At 37.1% G+C, this 24,377-nt stretch overlaps 1 protein-coding gene across 1 annotated transcript in view; it reads left to right on the forward strand.

The window, feature by feature from the left end:
* Positions 1-24,377, forward strand: part of LRP6 (LDL receptor related protein 6) — a 473,927-nt gene that overhangs the window by 5,208 nt on the left and 444,342 nt on the right. The window contains exon 2 of the mRNA XM_053718916.1: positions 1,392-1,785. Coding sequence (XP_053574891.1) covers positions 1,392-1,785 — 394 coding nt within the window. The remainder of the gene's footprint in view (positions 1-1,391; positions 1,786-24,377) is intronic.

Below are 24,377 nucleotides of genomic sequence, written 5' to 3' on the forward strand. Positions count from 1 at the left end.
TCTTTTTATTATGGACTTGATAATTATGTAACTCTTTTGCATTGAGTGGTCCTTTAAGTACAATGAAATGCACTCTGCAGATAATAAGGCGGACCCAACATTTTTCTTTCATGATTCAGATAGAGCATACAATTGTTGTAAACAACTTTCCAATGTACTTCTATTATAACATTTTATTTGTTTTTTGTTATTCTTTGGTGAAAATCAGTAAAGTAAGCTCAGGAGCATGCACGTGTCTTCAGTACTATATGGCAGCAGTTTAGCAACAATGTTATACATTAGCAAGAGCACTTGATGGCAGCACCATTTCCTGCCATGTAGTGCGCCAGATATTTGCTCGCTACCTACCTAGATATATCTTCAACAAAGAATAACTTGAGAATAAATTTGATGAAATTTGGCTTTTTTTTAAAAAAAAAAAGTTGTATGCTTTGTTGAAATCATGAAAGGAAAAAATGGGTTTCATGTCGCTTTAAGCAATGTAAGTAATATTTATCAATATAATTAAGACTCACACAGTTAAAGGGACAGTCTAGGCCAAAATAAACTTTCATGATTCAGATAGAGCATGTCATTTTAAACAATTTTCCAATTTACTTTTATCAACAATTTTGCTTTGTTATCTTGGTATTCTTAGTTGAAAGCTTAAAGGGACACTGTACCCAAATTTTCTCTTTTGTGATTTAGATAGAGCATGCAATTTTAAGCAACTTTCTAAGTTACTCCTATCATATTTTCTTCATTTGAAAGGCAAGAATGTAAGTTTAGATGCCGGCCCATTTTTGGTGAACAACCTGGGTTGTCCTTGCTGATTGGACAGCGCCAATAAACATATGCTCTCCAGGGTTCTGAAACAACAATTGGCTGGCTCCTTAGCTTAGATACCTTCTTTTTTTAAATAAAGATAGCAAGAGAACGAAGAAAAAATTATAATAGGAGTAAATTAGAAAGTTGCTTAAAATTGCATGCTCTATATTAATCAAGAAATAAAAAATTTGGGTTCAGTGTCCCTTTAACCTAGGAGGTTCATATGCTAATTTCTTAGACCTTGAAGGCCACCTTTTCAGAATGCATTTTAAGTTTTTCACCACTAGAGGGTGTTAGTTCACGTATTTCATATAGATAACACTGTGCTCGTGCACGAGAAGTTATCTGGGAGCAGGCACTGATTGGCTAGACTGCAAGACTGTCAAAAGAAATGAAATAAAGGGGCAGTTTGCAGAGGCTTAGGTACATGATAATCACAGAGGTTAAAAGTATAATATTATAACTGTGTTGGTTATGCAAAACTGGGGAATGAGTAATAAAAGGATTATCTATCTTTTAAAACAATACAAATTCTGGTGTAGACTGTCCTTTTAACTAAAATGTATTTTTATTTATTTTCGTAGCATCTCCATTACTGCTGTATGCCAATCGCCGAGATTTGAGACTGGTTGATACTGCCGGCATGAAGGGGAATTCCACTGTAGTGGTCAGCGGCTTAGAAGATGCAGCTGCTGTTGACTTTGTATTTTTCCGAGGTTTAATATATTGGAGTGATGTAAGTGAGGAAGCCATCAAAAGGATATATTTTAACAAGACTGGGAGTACTCAGGACATTGTAATAGCGGGTTTGGTTTCACCAGATGGACTGGCATGTGATTGGCTAGGAGAGAAACTGTACTGGACAGATTCTGAAACAAATAGGATTGAGGTTTCTAATCTGGATGGGACATTGCGGAAAGTGGTATTCTGGCAAGAGCTGGATCAGCCTCGAGCAATTGCACTGGATCCTGCCAGAGGGTGAGTGTTTTATTTTTTAAATTTTTATTATATATTTAAATATGCCCATTCTCAAACATTAGTTTTGCACAGCATTAGTTGTCTACACTCTTCTAACTGCACAGAATTTTTTTTTTTTATGTTGGATTCAAGAATAGGATACAAATCAGTCTGTCAAAAATGTATTCATAGCTTGACAATTCTAGGCACCAGGGATCTCTGGCTCCAAACAAGTATAGCTGTAATTTAAATATTTTTACTGTCTTCTAAGTCAGATATCCATTTGTAGCCTATTTTTTTTTTTTTTTATAATCCTCAGATTAGGCTTATACATATCCAGCCTTTATTCTTAAAGGGTCACTAAAATTAAACTTTCATGATTCATTGCATGCAGTTGTTGACAACTTTCCAATTTACTTCCATTATCACAATGTGCATACTTTCCGAGGCACCAGATACTATTCAAGTAAAACAGAAGATTTTCATTGAGCATGTGCAAGAATTCACAGTATATAAACATATTAATTTTGTTAGCTGATGGCTGTTGCATGATGCACGGGGAAGGAAATTGGAACGAACTTTGAAATTAATAAGAAAAAAAATCTACTTCTCATTTGAAATTCAGACTAAGTGCTTTTGCATTGTCTTTTTAATATATATATAGATACATACATTTCGGTATTTGTGAGTATTAACATATAACATTAAAGGGACGTGGAACCCAACATTTTTTCTTTTGTGATTTATATAAATTATGCACAGAAAAGGCTGGATGCACTGACTTGTTTACTAGGCATTCATTCATGTGCCTGCTAGTGATTAAGGGGGCAGTCTACTCCCAGATTTACTGTTTAAAATATAGATAATCCCTTTATTAACCATTTCCCAGTAATATACTTTTTACCTCTGATTACCTTGTATATAAGCCTCTGCAGACTACCCCCTTATCTTAGTTCTTTTGACAGACTTTCATTTTAGCCAATCAGTGCTGACTCAAATAACTCCATGGGAGTGAGCAATGTTATCTGTATGGAACACATAAATTACTGCTTTCTAGCTATGAAAGACTGCCCTGAGATAAGAGGCGGCCTTGAAGGGCTTAGAAATTAGCATGAGTCTACCTAGGTTTAACTTTTAAATAAGAATACCAAGAGACCAAAGCAAATTTGATGATAAAAGTAAATTGGAAGGTTGTTTAAAATTGCATGCCCTATCTGAAATATGAACGTTTAATTTTCAATAGACTGTCCCTTTAAATGTGAGGTGATTGGAAAGAGGTTTGGAAAGCAGGTAGACCACTGGTTTTCAAACCTGTCCTCAGGCCACATTTTGAGGATATCTGAACTGGAGCACAGGGGAAACAATCGGCTGATTAGTAAACAGGGTTATTTTACCTGCTCTCATCTAAGGTAGTCCAGAAAATCTGGACTGTTGGGGAGGCCTGAGGACAGGTTTTAAAACCAGTGTGGTAGACAATGCTTCCGCAGACCACTAATATACCTTCCCCATCTACTGATCACAGAATGTGTAGCTCCCCCTTCCTCATTCACACTGATCTCTCTATGTTGTTCCTTAGAACTTGACATTTGGCTTGTTTGGATTAATTTAAGGGGACAGTAAAGTATAAATTAAACATTGAGGATTCAGACAGAGCAGGCAATTTTTAAACCACTTTCCAATTTACTTCCTTTATCAGATTTGCTTTATTCTCGGCGGGCTTATAGGATCTTAGGAGTGTGCACATGTCTTTAGCATTCTATGGCAGTAGTGTTTTCAATTATGGATAACATTGCTGCAAACACGGCTGCCAGATTGGCTAGACATATCGATGATCCTGAGCTCACCTAGGATTATTCTAACAAAGGATACCAAAAGAACTAAGCAAAATTGATAATATAAGTAAAGTGGATAGTTGTTTATAATCTCATGCTTTATACAATCAATTTGTTTAATTTTGACTTTACTGTCCCTTTTTTTAAAAGACAGGGAATTTATTTAGAACCCCCCCCCCATATGTCAACCCCTTCGTCACTAGGAATTTCAAAGAAAAATTAGCCTAAAGTATCAGAGAAATGTAAGCATTTCTCTATCACTGTTTAAACCGAAAATGAGCCTTTTGTTTTTATTTATTTACCTTTTTTTACTTTTGAAGTAGATAACCCAAGGTATTCATCTAGACCCATTTTGGTATTTAAAAGCTGCTATTTGCCACCAAATACGATCATATAAAAAAGTTAACTTTTTCGCACACTTGGGGTTCCTCACTGAAATATTTACACACAACTACTGCAGACATAAGATCAATGGTTGTAAAAGCTTTTCTGGCGTCTCCTTTGTTCAGAAACGGCAGACGTGCATGGCTTTGCAATTTGTTTTTGGCAATTTTGAAGGTCTCTAATTGCAGCAGTAAAGGGGTTAATCAGCTTGTAAGGTTGATTTTTGCTATAGTGTAGAGATTACCCCCCCCCCTCACTGGTCACCAGTATGCAGTATAGGGCTGCTTTTTTTTTTTTTTTTTTCCCTGTAGTGTAGAGATCTCTCCTGCAGCCACATGTTACTGGCAGCCAGTCTGACACTAAGAAATAACTTATTTTTTTCTGTAGCATAGGGCCCCCCCTCTAGCTGATTTTGTTCCATAGTGTAGGGCTCTGCCTCTCCCTTCCACTGCTGGGCCAATCCATTTTTCTTCCTACTCACCATTCCCAACTGCAACCAACAATGATTGTTGCAGAGAGTGACACAGTGTCACTCTCTAATGATCAGATTAGTAATATATGTTTATCATTGCTCCCTTACCATATAGAGGCATATACCTTCTGCCCCAACTGCAGTCTCTGCTGACTAAGCTGACAGCAAGGATGGCGGTATGTGCCTCTGTGGTGGTGGTAGGTACTACATCAACACAGTACACTGGACAAAGTACTATGTACCTAAGTCTAATTGAAATCAGGGGTTAATGGGGACAAAATTATGGAAATTTGTCAAGCCCTGCTGTAGAATATATAAACCATTAAACACTACATTCCAAACAGTGTGTACAGATTATAAATGTTTTAAAAACATTTAAAAGTAATTTTGTGAGGAAAAAAAATTGCTAGAAACATACCCTTAAAACTAAAGGACCAGTAAACACAGTAGATTTGCACAATCAAGAAATACCTAACAAGACAATGCAATAGCACTTAGTCTGAACTTCAAATGAGTAGTAGTTTTTTTTTTCTTCTTCTTTTTAAACAAATTTCAAAGTTGTCTATTTCCACTCCTCCTGTATCATGTGACAGCCATCAGCCAATTGCAATTGCATATATGTTTATGTGAATTCTTGCACATGCTCAGTTGAGCTGGTGATTCAAAATGTAAATATAAAGACTGTGCACATTTTAATAATGGAAGTAAACCGGAAAGTAAAATTGCATGCTCTCTTAAAGGGACAGTCTAGTCAAAATTAAGCTTTCATTATTCAGATAGGACTTGTAATTTTTATCAACTTTCCAATTTACTTTTATCATCAAATTTGCTTTTTTTCTATTGGTACTCTTAGTTGAAACTAAACCTAGGCATACTCATGCTAATTTCTAAGCCCTTGAAGGCTGCCTCTAATCACATGCTTTTTAAATTCCTTTTCAACACAAAGAGACTGAAAGTACTAATGGGCCATATAGATCAGTGATTTTGAACCTTTTTTTTTTTTTTTGCCGTGGCACACTTTTTTACATTTAAAAATCCTGCGGCACACCACCATCCCAAAATTTACAAAATCACACATTGTAGCCTAATACAGCGCATATATATATATATATATATATATATATATATATATATATATATATATATATATATATATATAATATACACACACATACTGTACTGTCATGCCATGCCTCCTACAAACTATACGTGACATATTGACATTCATTCACAATCATAATAATTGTCTGTGAATGAATGTCAATATGTCATGGTTGTAAATGATGCCTGCCTGTCTGCCTGATGAGCCTGTCACATACCTCCCAATATTTCAAAATTTGAAAGAGGGACACCCCCTGCACTGTGAAAAGTCCTCCCCCCACAAACTGGGAAAAGTGTTATCTGTGGAGCATGGTATGCTGTTCTGGAGGAGGAGCAAAGCTGCGTGTAGAGCCGGCACTAGGCACGTGTTGTGGGGGTTCCTTCGAAGTGTGAACACGGGTCAGGGAGGCGAGCTGCCGCTGCAGTTATCCTCAGTCATCATCTCACTCAAAATAAAAAAATAGCCCAGAGTAAAAAACAAGCAAAATTTAAAAAATATGTCACACTGTTGTCAGTCTGCCGCGGCACACCTGAGGATCGCTCACGGCACACTAGTGTGCCACGGCACACTGGTTGAAAAACACTGATATAGATAACACTGTGTTCAGGCACAGGGAGTTATTTAAGATTTAGCACAAAACAATGCTAAATGCAAGACAATAGATAATAAACAGTCATATGATCAGGAGGCTGGAAGAAGGTTCTTAGTTACAAGGTAATCAAAGGTAAAAAGTATAATATAACTTTGCTGGTTATGCGAAACTGGGCAATGGGTAATAAAGGGATTATCTATCTTTTAAAACAATAAACATTCTATTGTAGACTGTCCCTTTAAAGGCCTGTGTCCTCTGCTGAAGCCAAGAAAAAGTTGTAAACAAGCAACCACAGTAATCGATTACCTTGTAGAATGTGATGCTTTTTCATACCTGTAATATACACTTCCAATTCTCACTGGAATTAGGGGAAAAGGTTGCAGAAAATTAATCAAAATAAAGTATATTGCATGCATATGTAATTTCATTTGTAAATTTAAACTGCCACTAATCCTGCTTTCAGCTGTCTACATTCTGCCAATGCTTATTGGCTAACAAGGACACTTACAGCTCTGTCAGTGTCCCTTGTAAGGTTAATTGCTCAAACAAAAGAATATGCTAAAAATATTTTGCCTGGAAAAAAGGCTATGTTTTAAAGCTGTTTAGATTGGTATTGCATCTACAGGGAATGCAAGTTTGTATGCACAACTAATCTTTGGGAATAGATTACTCTCTAGCTGACAAGGACATCACACATTTGTCAGAGCTAAATTACAGGTACATGTAACAAAATAAAGATTAGATGTATTTTTTAATAGCAATGCTAAAATGATTGATGAGAGGTTATCACTTTGAGTTTATTGCACATTTAATAGCATATTGCAAGGGTTGACGAATCTGTTAAAATTTCTTACTGGCTCCTACATTTTAATGAGCCAGACAGTGGTATTTGTAAATATATCTATGGAGAATAACCCAAAAGGTTTGTAGCTGGTGTAAAATACTAGGAGCCGGTGGCTACTTGACTCCTGGGCTTGTTGAGCCCTGCAATATTGAGCTATAAAATGATCAGTAGAATGTGAAATGCATTATTTATCATCAAATGGTTTCTCTCTTCTGGTCTCCAAAGCTTCATTTACTGCAACAGCTAATGGCTTTATATGACGACCCATAATAAATTATCCATCAATAATGTTATAATTGAATGGACATTTAGAACCTAATAAACCCAGGGCACCACATATAGTAGACAATATGGTTAACTTTTTTAACTTTACTGGTTGTAGTATTTATAAGCAATCCAAGAATTGTTTCAGAGCAAATCTGCCTAAAAAAATGTTTTAAAGGCTTTTAAAACTGTATTTTTGTTAGCACAATTTCCAAGGCTTTGATGTTGAGCATTTCATGGATAACACCCCTGGCTAAACCTGTTGGAATACATGTTGCTGGTTTCCTTTTGTTGTGGCCAATCAGAGGTTGCTCTAATGTGAAATTTGAGATTCAGAATAACTACAGTAGTACAATGCATGTTTTAAAGGGACAGTCTTCTCCAAACTGTTTGTTTATAAAGATAGATAATCCCTTTATTATCCATTCCCCAGTTTTGCACAGCCAACATGGTTATAATTAATTCTGACTAGACTATCCCTTTAAGGATGTTTAAAAAAAAAAAAAAAAAAAAAAGAAAAAAAAAAAAAAGGGAGAGAAATGCATTACAATCTGAGTGCAGGTGAAAGTTATCACTCAGTGGGGTTTAATCCTGGGAGGGAGGATTTCATCTCAGTGGATATTCCCCTGGGTGGAGGATAAGGCCTTGTAATACATGCAAGCCTCTTCTGACAGCCCCCTTATCACATGGCTATTATCTATTAACTTGCATTTTAGCCAATTAGTGCGGTGTCCTGCACAACTCAACACTAGAGAGCACAATGTTATCTATATGGCTCTCATGAATTAGCAGTCTCTTGTTAAAAGCAAATAAAAAAGCATGTGATAAGAGGCTGTAATGGCTTACAAACAGGCAGAAATTTGAGGTTTAAATGGTATAAACTGTTTATACTACCAACATTGTAATATAATTATTCTTTATATTATAATGTTGGCTGTGCAAGGCTGGGGAATGGATTGTAAAGGTGTTATCTATCTTTTTTAAATTTATTTAAACTATAACAATTTTGGTGTAGACTGTCCCTTTAAATCCTTAAGGAAAACCACACGCTTCAGAGCGAAATTATAGGAATAGCAGAAATGTGCATTGTGTCTTTTTGGCGATTTTTAAATTTGTAGTTTGTAATTTTTAACAGCTCTCAGGGATTATACAAATTTTTGTGTTGCAGAATATGGGATAGAGCTGAATCATGAACAAGTTACTTCTGTTTAATTTGGTTTGTTCATTTGGTATCACTTGTTGAAAAGCATACAGGTGAAACTCGAAAAATTAGAATATTGTGCAAAAGTTAATTTTATTTCACTAATGCAACTTAAAAGGTGAAACTAATATGAGAGACTTATTACATGCAAAGCAAGATAGTTCAAGCCGTGATTTGTCATCATTGTGATGATTATGGCTTACAGCTCATGAAAACCCCAAATCCACAATCTCAGAAAATTAGAATATTGTGAAAAGGTGCAATTTTCTAGGCTCAGTGTCCCACTCTAATCAGCTGATTAGGCCATAACACCTGCAAAGGGTTCCTGAGCCTTTAAATGGTCTCTCAGTCTGGTTCAGTAGGAATCACAATCATTGGAAAGACTGCTGACCTGACAGTTGTGCAGAAAACCATTGACACCCTCCATAAGGAGGGAAAGCCTCAAAAGGTATTTGCAAAAGAAGTTGGATGTTCCCAAAGTGCTGTATCAAAGCACATTAATTTAAAGTTATGTGGAAGGGAAAAGTGTGGGAAGAAAAAGGTGCACAAGCAGCAGGGATGACCGCAGCCCTGAGAGGGTTGTCGGGAAAAGGCCATTCAAAAGTGTTGGGGACTTTCACAAGGAGTGGACTGAGGCTGGAGTCAGTGCATCAAGAGCCACCACACACAGACGGATCCTGGACATGGGCTTCAAATGTCGTATTCCTCTTGTCAAGCCACTCCTGAACAAACAACGTCAGAAGCGTCTTACCTGGGCTAAAGAAAAACAGACCTGGTCTGTTGCTCAGTGGTCCAACATCCTCTTTTCTGATAAGAGCAAATTTTGCATCTCATTTGGAAACCAAGGACCCAGAGTATGGAGGAAGAATGGAGAGGCACACACTGCAAGATGATTGAAGTCCAGTGTGAAGTTTCCACAGTCTGCGTTGATTTGGGGCCATGTCATCTGCTGGTGTTGGTCCAGGGTCAACGCAGCCGTCTACCAGGAGATTTTGGAGCACTTCATGCTTCCTTCCGCAGACAAGCTCTATGGGGATGCCGACTTCATTTTCCAGCAGGACTTGGCACCTGCCCACACTGCCAAAAGCGTCAAAACCTGGTTCAGTGACCATGGGATTACTGTGCTTGATTGGCCAGCAAACTCGCCTGACCTGAACCCCATAGAGAATCTATGGGGCATTGCCAAGAGAAAGATGAGACATGAGACCGAACAATGCAGAAGAGCTGAAGGCCGCTATTGAAGCATCCTGGTCTCCCATAACACCTCAGCAGTGCCACAGGCTGATAGCTTCCATGCCAGGCAGTAATTGCTGCAAAAGAAGCCCAAACAAAGTACCGAGTACATACAGTATGCATGCTTATACTTTTCAGAGGTCCCATATTGTTCTATGTACAATCCTTTTTTTATTGATTGCATGTAATCTAATTTTCTGAGATTGTGGATTTGGGGTTTTCATGAGCTGTAAGCCATAATAATCACAATTATGACAAATCGCGGCTTGAACTATCTTGCTTTGCATATGAGTGTATCTCATATTAGTTTCACCTTTTTAAAGGGACAGTCTACACCAGAATTGTTATTGTTTTAAAAGATAGATAATCCCTTTATTACCCATTCCCCAGTTTTGCATAACCAACACAGTTACATTAATATACTTTTAACCTCTGATTATCTTGTATCTAAGCCTCTGCAAACTGCCCCTTTAATTTCAGTTCTTTTGACAGACTTGCAGTTTAGCCAATCAGTGCCTGCTCCCATATAACTTCACGAGCACAGTGTTTTCTATATGAAATACATGAACTAACACCCTCTAGTGGGGAAAAAACTGTTAAAATGCATTCTGAAAAGAGGTTGCCTTCAAGGTCTAAGAAATTAGAATATGAACCTACTAGGTTAAAGGGACAGTATACACTCCTTTTCATATAACTGCATGTAATAGACACTACTAGAAAGAATAAGACGCACAGATACTGATATAAAAATCCAGTATAAAATGGTTTAAAAATGTACTTAGAAGCTTTCAGTTTAGCTCTGTTGAAAAGCCAACTGCAAGTGGGAAATAAGACAATCCCCCCCCCCCCCTCCCTCTTCTTTTGCATATGAAAAGACCCTTTACACAAGCAGGAGCAAGCTGGAGAAGGTAGCTGACGGTATTCAAATAAAACTTTGGGGCTTGGTTTGTAGTCTGAAAATAAGAGCAATGTTCTTTAAAAATAAGAAAAATTATACATTTAAAACAAAAACTTTATGGGCTTTATAAATCATCTACAAAACATTTATGCAAAGAAAAAATGAGTGTATAATGGTCCTTTAAGCTTTCAACTAAGAATACCAAGAGAACAAAGCAAAATTGGTGATAAAAGTAAATTGGAAAATTGTTTAAAATTACATGCTCTATCTGAATTGTGAAAGTTTATTTTGGCCTAGACTGTCCCTTTAAGTTGCATTAGTGAAATAAATTAACTTTTGCACGATATTCAAATTTTTTGAGTTTCACCTGTACCTGGGTAGGCTCAGTAGCAGCAATATACTACTGGCAGCTTATTGGTGGTGTATGTATGTTCTTTAGTCATTGTCTCACTATATTTGTTCAGCTAGCGCCCAGTAGTGCATTACTGCACATTTACAAAAGTAATATTGCAAAGTTGGTTTACTTTTCACAATTAAACTCTTTATATTGGTCACTAAGCATGTCGTGTCCCTTTTTAAATTTGGTCATATACTAGGTGGCAAAGTGATGGGAGCTTATACCATCACACTTTTTTTTTTAAATATCAAAACAGAGAAACTTGCAGGTGAAAATGTTTGTTTTTCTTTTTTTTTCTCCCCCCCCCCAGCATTCATATGCACTGCTACTCAAAAAAAAATAAAAAAAAAAATATATATATATATATATATATATTTGTATACAAAGCCTAGGTATGAAAACAAGGCATCTTTTATAAAACTTCTCAGCATATATGTATCAAATATATATATATTTTTTTTAAGCTTTCAATTTGATTCATTCATTTTTTTGTTGTAGATGTGGAGATATTTAGTAAGTGTGCAGATATCTGGAGCACTACATGACAGGATATAGTGCTACCATCAACACAGTAGATTTGTACAATCAACAAATGCAAGATAACAAGACAATGCAATAGCACTTAGTCTGAACTTCAAATGAATAGATTTTTTTTTCTGTCAATTTTAAATTGTCTATTTCCACTCTTGTACCATGTGACAGCCATCGGCCAATCCCAAATGCATACACGTGCCATGTGACAGCCATCAGTCAATCCCAAATGCATCTATGCTTATTCTGTGAATTCTTGTTTAAGTTTAAAGGGACACTAAACCCACATTTTTTCTTTAATGATTCAGATAGAGCATGCAATTTTAAGCAACTTTCTAATTTACTCTATCAATTTTTCTTCATTCTCTTGCTATATTTATTTAAAAAGCAGGAATGTGACGAATAGGAGCCAGCCCATTTTTGGTTGAGAACCTGGGTTATGCTTGCTTATTGGTGGGTAAATATAAGCCTCCAATAAGCAAGCACTATCCATGGTGCTGAACCTAAAATGGGCTGGCTGCTAAGATTTACATTCCTGCTTTTAAAATAAAGATAGCAAGAGAACAAAGAAATTAATAGGAGTAAATTAGAAAGTTGCTTAAAATTGCATGCTCTATCTGAATCATGAAAGAAAAAAATTTGTGTTCAATGTCACTTTTAAGGAAGTTTACCGTGAAATCTCATGAGATAACAGTAAAAGAGTTCATGACCTCAGCACTGTTGATGCTGATTGGCTGCAGTTCATTTCTTCTTATTTTTTATTTTTTTTACCTGCAGCTGAGTATAACTTTTTACACAGAACTTACTCTGCTGAGCTGAGGAAATTGTGAGGTAAAATATCTTCATTTTTTACATAGAGATGCTCAGGTGATATTTTCCTGTCAGCTTTTTACAGTTTTATACTTCATCAGTTTTAAGTGATTTAGCATATGAGTATTATGTCCCTTTTGACCTTTTTTTTTTTTTTTTTTTAACCTCCGATTACCTTTTATCTAAGCATCTTCTGAAAGCCCCCTGAGCACATGTTGTGCTGACTCTTAACATTGTGCTCACACCCGTTGAGTTATTTATCTATATGTCCTACATGAGCTAGCAATCTCCTGTTGTGAAAAGGAAATTAAAAAAATCATGTGATAAGAGGCTGTCTGTAGTGGCTTAGAAACAGGCAGACATTTAGAGGTTTAAATGTTATAAAGTATATTGATATAACAATGTTTGTGCAAAGCTGGGGAATGGGTAGTAAAGGCATTATCTATCTTTTTAAACGATAACAATTTTGATGTTGATGGTCCCTTTAATATATAACATTGTTGCAAAACTGCTGCTATATAGTGCTGCCGACAGGTGCACACTCATGAACGTAACTTCCTGCTTTTCAACAAAGGATAACAAGAAAAAACTTTTGATAAAAAAATTAATTTGGAAAGTTGTGTATAATTGTATGCTCTATCTAAATCATGAAACGGAAAACTTTTGGGTTTATATCACTTCAATAATAAAATACACTGCAATAAAAAGCAGCCATTTAGTGGCCACTGTAGGGAAATAGACCCAAATAGTTATTCAGTCTTTATATGGGCAAATCAGTCAATCAAAGGCAGGGTTAAGATCTCTAATATAACCTTCAGGAATACAAATTCTAGTTGAATCCTCAGTCCATTAATAAGTGAGAGGTGGTGCCTCAGAATGTGTGCATATTTTGATAATCAAAGTGTATTAGAAAGTTGTTTAAAATCAAAATGAAACTTTCAAGATTCAGATAGAGCCATTGTAATATTCTTATAAGGGCCGACATGATCTATAGGGAAGATCCAGTTGCTGGACATCTATATCGCCTCCTCATCTCTTCTAGGGCTCTTTCCATCCATGGCAATAACCATGGGCTATAAATCCTTTATGCAACAACCTAGCTGAATTGGAACTCTAAACTTAATAGCGTGAAGTGTCTTAAAGGGACATTATGCACTAAAAAAAAATATGGGGTATTCAAATAAAGAATAAAAAAAAAATAAAGTTTGTAATTGACATGTTTTAGCATTTTTTCTGCTAAAGCTTCTTAAATTGATGATAAAGTGTCACTACATAAGAATACGTTTGTAGGACACACTAGCTACAAAGCAAGTATTTTTTCCTCGCTCCCTAGCTAGTGTCCTTATAGCCAGCCCCCATGCTGTAGCTGCTAATACATGTCAATTACTATCCCCTCCCTGACTGTTCAACTGTGCAGGGGAATAGGGAATCTCACTCACTGGGCCCTGTGCCAAGCACCCTGTTCCCCCTTCTAATTGGTTGCTTGCCTGCCAGCTGTCCCCCTCCGTTTTCCGACTGAGCCCCGCAAGAGTAAAGTTTTGCAGGAGTGAGGAGGACAGTGGGAGTGTTACATTGAATACCTTGGGGGACAAGTGGAGTGGGACATCAGGCAGCACTCACAAGGCTTTACAAGCTGTTATGTGTTGCAGCATTGTGGGCTGTGCGTGATTATCAGTTACACAATAACCTGTAACAGCTGTGCCACCTTTTTTGTTTTCTAGTGTCTGTTACAGGCTTATATATATTTACATAAGTATATACACTATGACACACAATCTGGGGTCTTTTCTCCAGGTCATGGATAATCAGTGATCGCATTGTCAAATTCCAGAAGCGCTATCATTACAAGCCTTTCCATGTTATTACTTTGTAGCAGTGTACAAGCTGTTATTATGTGTTGCAGCATTGTGGGCTGTGCGTGAACGGACAGTCCTCAGATGCCACCGCATAGAACTTTTGTTTATGCGGAAAGCCTGTATGGGTTTGGTAAAGTTTTTTCAGCGATATATAAAATAAAGATATAAAAGAAAGTAAATGTTGACTAATAAGGATTTTGTAGGTTGACAGCCACCATCTTCTGTAAACGATATACTGATCAGTAAGATGATTGCTAGCACAAATAGTACAGCGATAACCAGTGGGGAAAACAAGACGGAGAAGAAACAATACTGATACTAATTACTGTAATGTTGAAAGAACACCACAAAATATGTAGCCCTCACAAGAGCTTATGAGAAATACTAAACAAGATCTTGTTAGTAGCAGATAAACTCATCTGCATAGTTGGATTGTAAGGCGCAAGTTTAAAGGGACAGTCTACTTGAAAAATGGGCAAATCCTGATGCAGTGGCTGCTGTGTGAGTTTACCTATAGGTCATATATATTGAAGATTAATTATTAATTTTGGAATATAATATTTATATTAATAACTATTATTTATGAAAGAATTTGCTTGTGAGAAAGACAGCTTAATTTAACAACTTTATTAGTCACAGCACCCAAAATCTTAGATCACACGATATAATAATCTATGCTTCTTTATGTGCTACCATTAATATGAGTTACATTAAATACATTACATAAAATACATTGACATAACTGCATACACTTTCTTACATCAAATGTAAACAGACAGAAAAACAACCTTATAGCTATAAAGTAAATAAGTGCATAATATAATTACCTCTGGGCCCAGTAAGAGGTTGTCTCCTTCCTTCTCCCTTTCTTTCCCTTCTATCCCTACATCTTATATACCTTTAAATGACAAGCCTCTTCAGCTAATACTTCCCAAAATGGATAATGGTGGGTATCCATTTTGGGTTAGCCTTTGAATGTGATTGGTTAGTATAATTCTGAGATACATATTTTGTATTTCTGACTTTTGAATAGCTGTTTCTTAGGCCAACAGTTGCGCTATTAATCATGCTCCTGACCTGGACTTTATTTTAACTAAAGGAATTTATTGCTTTATTCTTGTAAATGTACAGGTGTGTCCTTGGGAAGTTGTAGTATTTGAGACACACATAAAAAAATATTAAAATATATATATATATATATATATATATATATATATATATATATATATATATATATATATATATATATATATATATATATATATATATATATATATATATATATATATATATATATATATATATATATATATACACACGCGCGCATAAAATACATATATATAATTTGATGATATTTAGCCAATTACTCATACTGTAACAGTCCCGCCCTTGTGGCCGTGAGAAATTTTTTGATTGGCCACACATTATGAGAGTAATTGCTTGTATCTTATCTGTTAACATCCTAAATTATTATTTATTTATGAGTTTCGCTATCTAAATTATTAAAAGAAAATTACAAAACTAACAATGAACTATTTTTTATATATAAACCAATGGTAATGTGTTCATGTGAGGCGAAGCAATAATTTAGCATAGAATCTGGACACGACAGACCCATATAGGCCTCTTTCTCAGTTTGGCAAAAACATTTTAGCTTTTGTAATACTTCTTCTCATAAGTCATTGACCATGGCACCTGGAAAATGGTAATGTTCTTTTCTTCCTTTTTCCTTTTTGCAAGGCTTTCCTTCTTGATGATGTCTGTACTCACCCATGTCACAGAGGCTCTTTTTCACTGTTGGCAGCAACAAATAAACTTCTGGAACCCTTATTTTCCCGTTTAATAAAGCATAAAGGGGGAATGCCCTTTTACTTTTCAGAAAGCTTTTCTCCTTAATGACTTCCTTAGTTTCAGAGGCTCTTGTTGATGCAGCAATTATATTGGAAACTTCTCTCACCTACAGTTGGTCTGGGCTTTTCTTCTAATTCTTCCCAGCTAATTTGCTTCCCTCTTGTGCAGATGGTGAGGACTTGGATTTGCAGGCAGCATCCTTTTGAAACACTCTTACTTTTGGCTTTGCAGTCATCTTTTTGGAGTAGCTTATTACTTGTTGCTGGCAGTAGAATTCTCTCTGGTCTGTGGTTTCTTGTTGTCACTACTGGCAGTGCACTACTATCTTATATGGAGCTGGTCTGTGCATTTCTTGTTGTCGCTGCTGGCAGTACACTTCTCTCTGGTCTGGAGCAGGTCTGTGGGTTTCTTGTTGTCACTACTGGCAGTGCACTACTATCTTATATGGAGCTGGTCTGTGCATTTCTTGTTGTCGCTGCTGGCAGTACACTTCTCTCTGGTCTGGAGCAGGTCTGTGGGTTTCTTGTTGTCACTACTGGCAGTGCACTACTATCTTATATGGAGCTGGTCTGTGCATTTCTTGTCGCTGCTGGCAGTACACTTCTCTCTGGTCTGGAGCAGGTCTGTGGGTTTCTTGTTGTCACTACTGGCAGTGCACTACTATCTTATATGGAGCTGGTCTGTGCATTTCTTGTTGTCGCTGCTGGCAGTACACTTCTCTCTGGTCTGGAGCAGGTCTGTGGGTTTCTTGTTGTCACTACTGGCAGTGCACTACTATCTTATATGGAGCTGGTCTGTGCATTTCTTGTTGTCGCTGCTGGCAGTACACTTCTCTCTGGTCTGGAGCAGGTCTGTGGGTTTCTTGTTGTCACTACTGGCAGTGCACTACTATCTTATATGGAGCTGGTCTGTGCATTTCTTGTTGTCGCTGCTGGCAGTACACTTCTCTCTGGTCTGGAGCAGGTCTGTGGGTTTCTTGTTGTCACTACTGGCAGTGCACTACTATCTTATATGGAGCTGGTCTGTGCATTTCTTGTTGTCGCTGCTGGCAGTACACTTCTCTCTGGTCTGGAGCAGGTCTGTGGGTTTCTTGTCACTACTGGCAGTGCACTACTATCTTATATGGAGCTGGTCTGTGCATTTCTTGTTGTCTCTGCTGGCAGTACACTTCTCTCTGGTCTGGAGCAGGTCTGTGGGTTTCTTGTTGTCGCTGCTGGCAGTACACTTCTCTCTGGTCTGGAGCAGGTCTGTGGGTTTCTTGTTGTCGCTGCTGGCAGTACACTTCTCTCTGGTCTGGAGCAGGTCTGTGGGTTTCTTGTTGTCACTACTGGCAGTGCACTACTATCTTATATGGAGCTGGTCTGTGCATTTCTTGTTGTCTCTGCTGGCAGTACACTTCTCTCTGGTCTGGAGCAGGTCTGTGGGTTTCTTGTTGTCACTACTGGCAGTGCACTACTATCTTATATGGAGCTGGTCTGTGCATTTCTTGTTGTTGCTGCTGGCAGTACACTTCTCTCTGGTCTGGAGCAGGTCTGTGGGTTTCTTGTTGTCGCTGCTGGCAGTACACTTCTCTCTGGTCTGGAGCAGGTCTGTGGGTTTCTTGTTGTCGCTGCTGGCAGTACACTTCTCTCTGGTCTGGAGCAGGTCTGTGGGTTTCTTGTTGTCGCTGCTGGCAGTACACTTCTCTCTGGTCTGGAGCAGGTCTGTGGGTTTCTTGTTGTCGCTGCTGGCAGTACACTTCTCTCTGGTCTGGAGCAGGTCTGTGGGTTTCTTGTTGTCGCTGCTGGCAGTACACTTCTCTCTGGTCTGGAGCAGGTCTGTGGGTTTCTTGTTGTCGCTGCTGGCAGTACACTTCTCTCTGGTCTGGAGCAGGTCTGTGGGTTTCTTGTTGTCGCTGCTGGCAGTACACTTCTCTCTGGTCTGGAGCAGGTCTGTGGGTTTCTTGTTGTCGCTGCTGGCAGTACACTTCTCTCTGGTCTGGAGCAGGTCTGTGGGTTTCTTGTTGTCGCTGCTGGCAGTACACTTCTCTCTGGTCTGGAGCAGGTCTGTGGGTTTCTTGTTGTCACCAGTTTGAAGGCTGATGGATGAGCATCTACTGTCATAATAGTGGAAAACTTGTGGGAAATATTTTTTCTTTATCAGCAAAAGATTGAGGATTATATTTGAATGTGGTGTCAGAGTCTATGTGGCCAATGTTAGGGTAGAAAAAAAAACTATATCTCCTGAGAATTTTCTAGTCACATTCACCTCATTCCTAATTTAGGATTGAACAGAACACCATTTGGTACTCTACAGAAACTGTATAAATCAACCACATACATTCATGCATATATCCTGTACCTAGATAGACACCAGTTAATAATTACAATAGAAGCTATTTAATACCTACACTAATATCCCTACATCTACATACTGTATATCTTATTTTTCTAAAGTGGGAATTATTGCATCTTTAACACTGATTTCCATTACATTTGATTGCCATATATATTCAACAGTTACTGAGAAATACCAGGTAAATAGCTTAACATAATATTTAACAGGACTGTAGCAATGATGATTTAAAAGGATACCCTTCTTGAATTAAATAAGCAAGAAATAATTACCAATTTTAATACTATGTTGTTTAATTATTTTATCTTAAGACCTAGAAATTCTAAAGATAAAATAATAATCTGCAAATTTAGACTATTAAACTATAGGGTATATCATTCTGCTTAGTTTACCTGAGTCCTGTTAGCACCTATTGTGATTTTACATGGAATAGTATGATGAACAATGAAAACCTGCAGGGGTAATACTATGGTACCATATACATTTTGTAAAAATATACATTTACGTATAGGAACAGTAGTTTAATCATCATAGATATGTGAGAGTTTTCAGTAAATGCTGGAACAAGGATTGACTCATTGTAAAGGTACTTGTTAGTATCCTTTATATGGTTATGTTCAATTACAAACTAAATTATAGCAATCGGCTTTAGTTCTGTTATTTTAAGATGGAGATTCTCTAGATGCAATTGTGCCTCTGGTATCTGATGTCAGTCATGGCTCTGCTTTTTGCTTTTGCTATCAGTCATTCCTTTTTTTGTAATACCTGTTAAACAAAAATATAAAATGTAAATCTACATATAATATATACATTAAACTAACTTGGGGTTTGGTCTGTCCTGAATCTCTTACAGAATAAAATGGTGTTTGAATGGCATAAGTTTTTCAATACTCAATTCAGGTACAGACTATTTTGTTGTTAACGTTTAGCAAATAAGAGTGCCCAAATGGGAACACTCTGTTTCAAGTAAGTGACCCTCTCCCCCACCATGGGCACGATTGTTGCTTAAAACAATTTTCTTTAAAGAAATGGGGATAGTTAAATATATTTGGGACCAAATGGTATATTACTATCAGGAATGACACCAATATCAATGCACTCACCGTAGTTGAAGGCAAACTTCCTATTTCTTTTATGTCCATAGATGAGTGTTTGCAGTGCCTTTGCTGCTGTTTCATTCCATTTCCTGAGTGTTTTTCGTGTGGAGCCTGAAACATACTTTCTAGGGCAGACAGTTTAGTGAGAATGATCTTATATTCGATGCTTCTTTATGTGGTACCATTAATATGAGTTACATTAAATACATTACATAAAATACATTGACATAACTGCATACACTTTCTTACATCAAATGTAAACAGACAGAAAAACAACCTTATAGCTATAAAGTAAATAAGTGCATAATATAATTACCTCTGGGCCCAGTAAGAGGTTGTCTCCTTCCTTCTCCCTTTCTTTCCCTTCTATCCCTACATCTTATATACCTTTAAATGACAAGCCTCTTCAGCTAATACTTCCCAAAATGGATAATGGTGGGTATCTATTTTGGGTTAGCCTTTGAATGTGATTGGTTAGTATAATTCTGAGATACATATTTTTGTATTTCTGCACTTCTAGCTATTTCTGACTTTTGAATAGCTGTTTCTTAGGCCAACAGTTGCGCTATTAATCATGCTACTGACCTGGACTTTATTTTAACTGAAGAAATGTATTGCTTTATTCTTGTAAATGAACAGGTGTGTCCTTGGGAAGTTGTAGTATTTGAGACACACACACATGTATGTATGTATGGCCAATTACTCATACTGTAACATATATATTTATTATAATGCGTGTGGTGTAGATTCTATGCGGTGGCATCTGAGGACTGTCCGTTCTCCTATGGTCCCTAAACAGAAGCTGAATATGAATATTGAATATGGGCATTCTTACACAATTCAGAAATGTCAACACACAGCTTCTGTTTAGGGACCATAGGAGAACGGACAGTCCTCAGATGTCACCTCTATAGAATCTACACCAGTACCACACGCATTATAATAAATATATATGACCGATAGGTAAACTCACACAGCAGCCTCTGCATCAGGATGTGCTATTTCCAGAAGCGCAATCATTACAAGCCATTCTGTGTTATTACTTTGTAGTAATGTACAAGCTTTTATGTGTTGCAGCATTGTGGGCTGTGCGTGAGTATGAGCATTGAATATGGGCATTACAGCTATGTTAGAAAGCATGATCATACTCATGCACAGCCCACAATGCTGCAACACATAATAACAGCTTGTACACTGCTACAAAGTAATAACATGGAAAGGCTTGTAATGATAGCGCTTCTGGAATTTGACAATGCGATCACTGATTATCCATGACCTGGAGAAAAGACCCCAGATTGTGTGTCATAGTGTATATACTTATGTAAATATATATAAGCCTGTATAATCTTATTAACACAGACACTAGAAAACAAAAAGGTGGCACAGCTGTTACAGGTTATTGTGTAACTGATAATCACGCACAGCCCACAATGCTGCAACACTTAACAGCTTGTAAAGCCTTGTGAGTGCTGCCGGTGTGTGATGCCTGATGTCCCACTCCACTTGTCCCCCAAGGTATTCAATGTAACACTCCCACTGTCCTCCTCACTCCTGCAGAACTTTACTCTTGCGGGGCTCAGTCGGAAAACGGAGGGGGACAGCTGGCAGGCAAGCAACCAATTAGAAGGGGGAACAGGGTGCTTGGCACAGGGCCCAGTGAGTGAGATTCCCTATTCCCCTGCACAGTTGAACAGTCAGCGAGGGGATAGTAATTGACATGTATTAGCAGCTACAGCATGGGGGCTGGCTATAAGGACACTAGCTAGGGAGCGAGGAAAAACTCAGTGCTTTGTAGCTAGTGTGTCCTATGAACGTATTCTTATGTAGTGACACTTTATCATCAATTTAAGAAGCTTTAGCAGAAAAAATGCTAAAACATGTCAATTACAAACTTTATTTTTTTTTAATTCTTTATTTGAATACCCCATATTTTTTTGAGTGCATAATGTTCCTTTAAATCGGTTAAAGGAACAGTCAACACTGAAATAGTTTTTTGTTTAAAAAGATTAACGTCTTTACTACCTATTCCCAAACTTTGCTTAAAGGGACATTATACACTCATTTTTTCTTTGCATAAATGTTTTGTAGATGATCTATTTATATAGCCCATAAATTTTTTATTTTTTTTTAAATGTTTAGTTTTGCTTATTTTTAAATAACATTGCTCAGATTTTCAGACTCCTAACCAAGCCCCAAAGTTTTATGTGAATACTGATGTATACCTTCTCCAGCTTGCTCCTGTTTGTGTAAAGAGTCTTTTCATATGCAAAAGAAGGGGGAGGGGGGGAAAGTGTCTTATTTCCCACTTGCAGTGGGCTTTCCAACTACCTTTTCAACAAAGCTAAACTGAAAGCTTCTAAGTAAGTTTTTAAACAGTTTTATACTGGATTTTTATATCGGTATCTGTGCATCTTATTCTTTATAGTAGTGTCTATTACATGCAGTTATATGAAAATGAGTGTATACTGTCCCTTTAACCAACATTGTTATATTAATATGCTTTATAACATTTAAACCTCTACATTTCTGCCTGTTTCTAAGCCACTACAGACAGGAGACTGCTAGTTCATGTTTGCCATTTAAATAACATTGATACTGCACTAATTGACTGAAATGCAAGTCAATAGATAATAGCCATGTGCTAAGGGGGCTGTCAAGACGAGGCTTGCATGTATTACAAGGCCTTATCCTCCACCCAGGGGAATATCCACTGAGATTAAAGGGACATTATACACATTTTTTTTTCTTTGCATAAATGTTTTGTAGATGATCTATTTATATAGCCCATACAGTTTAAAAAAAAAAAATGTATAGTTTTGCTTTTTTTTAAATAACATTGCTCTGATTTTCAGACTCCTAACCAAGCCCCAAAGTTTTATGTGAATACCGTCAGCTACCTTCTCCAGCTTGCTCCTGTTTGTGTAAAGGGTCTTTTCATATGCAAAAGAAGGGGGAGGGGGGGGGGAGTGTCTTATTTTCCATTTGCAGTGGGCTTTCCAGCCACCTTTTCAACAGACCTAAACATAGAACTTCTAAGTAAGTTTTTAAACAGTTCTATACTGGATTTTTATATCAGTATCTGCGCATCTTATTCTTTATAGTAGTGTCTATTACATACAGTTATATGAAAATGAGTGTATACTGTCCCTTTAAATCCTCCCTCCCAGGATTAAACCCCACTGAGGGATAACTTTTTTTTCACCTGCACTCAGCAGATTGTAATGTATGTATCTTTTTTTTTTTTTTTTTTTTTACCTGCCTTAAGGGGATATGTCTAGTCAAAATTATTCAGATAGAGCATGCAGTTTTAAACAACTTTACTCCAATTATTAATTTTTTGTTTGGTATCTTTATTTGAAAAAGCAAGAATGTTAGTTTATGAGCCAGCCCTTTTTTGGTGCAACACATGAGTAGCACTTGCTGATTGGTGGCTATACATTTAGGGGTCGATTTATCCAGCTCAGGCGGTCGGGAGCGCACCTACGTGCCCTGTTGCGGGCTGAATTCCCCCTGGCGGAATTCAGCATTGCACACAAGCGCTATTTTTTGCTCGCGTGTAGTACCGCAGCTGTCAATCTCCCTGATCTGAATATGCCGGGGAAATTCGCAACTTTTAGAGGTGGCGAAAGGCTAGGAAAGCAGTGGTCTGATGACCGCTGCTTGTTAAATATGGCGTGCAGGTTCTCTTGTGAGATCCTGCAGTCGTATGGGGCCGAAAGGCTTGCAAAGCCTTTGATAAATCGACCCCTTAGAGCTTAGACACCAATCAGCAAGCGCTACCCAAGTGCTGAACCAAAAAAAAGGCTGGCTCCTAAGCTTACATTCCTGCATTGTCAAATAGATAGCAATAGAACAAATAAAAATTGATAATAGGAGTAAATTAAAAAGTTGCTTAAAAATTACATGCTCTAAGTGAATTAAATTTTGACTAGACTATTCCTTTTAATTGTGGTTTAAATTTACACCCATCAGAAATGTTTTCTTAGAATCTTATGAGACACTGTTGTGAATGACAATTTTGTGCCCCCCCCTCTCAGCCTCCAATGATGATGCAGCATCTCAATAATTTGTGTTGTTTCTGCCACTCCCTTATACACTCAATGTTTGCTTGAAGTGACATAAAACAATAACATTTATAAATGGTAGACATAACAATATATCCAAAGCAGCAAATATAAGCCTGATGATGATTTTTTTTTTTTTTTTTTTTTTTTAAAAAGAATACAAGTTTCTTAAATATTTGAAAATTATTGTGGTCTCCAAAAATTTGTGGGTTCTGCCAGTTTGTTTTTTAAATTTCCCTTTTTTAATGCCATATTTAAAATCGTATACTGAGGCCTCTCAGGAACGAATATAAATGAGTTAAAGGGTCAGTCAACACCAGAATTTTTGTCCCTTTTTATTACCCATTTCCCAGTTTTGCAAAACCAACACTGTTATAATAATATACTTTTTACCTCTGTGATTAACTTGTATCTAAGCATCTTCTCTGTCATGTGATCAGCCCCCTGATCACATGACATTTTATTTATTATCTATTGACTTGACACAATGTTATCTATATGGCTTATATGAACTAGCTCTCCCCTGTTGTGAAAAGCTGATACAAAGCATGTGACAAGAGGCGGCCTTCAAGGGCTTAGAAATTATCATATGAGCCTTCCTAGGTTTATCTTCAGCTAAGAATACCAAGAGAACAAAGCTAATTGGTGCCAAAAGTAAATATGAAAGTTGTTTAAAATTACATGCCCTATCTAAATCATGAAAGGTGTTTTTTTTTTTTTTTTTTTGGACTTGACTGTCCCTTTAACGATGTGAAAAAAAAATGGCTGTGTAGAGTAGTGGTGTTATGCTTGGGAAGTCTGCAGTGTGCACTTTCAAACATTTTGTTGGAATATGAAATCCTTCAGTTTTA

The sequence above is a fragment of the Bombina bombina genome, chromosome 6 (assembly GCF_027579735.1).
Source record: "Bombina bombina isolate aBomBom1 chromosome 6, aBomBom1.pri, whole genome shotgun sequence".
NCBI classification, from domain to species: domain Eukaryota; kingdom Metazoa; phylum Chordata; class Amphibia; order Anura; family Bombinatoridae; genus Bombina; species Bombina bombina.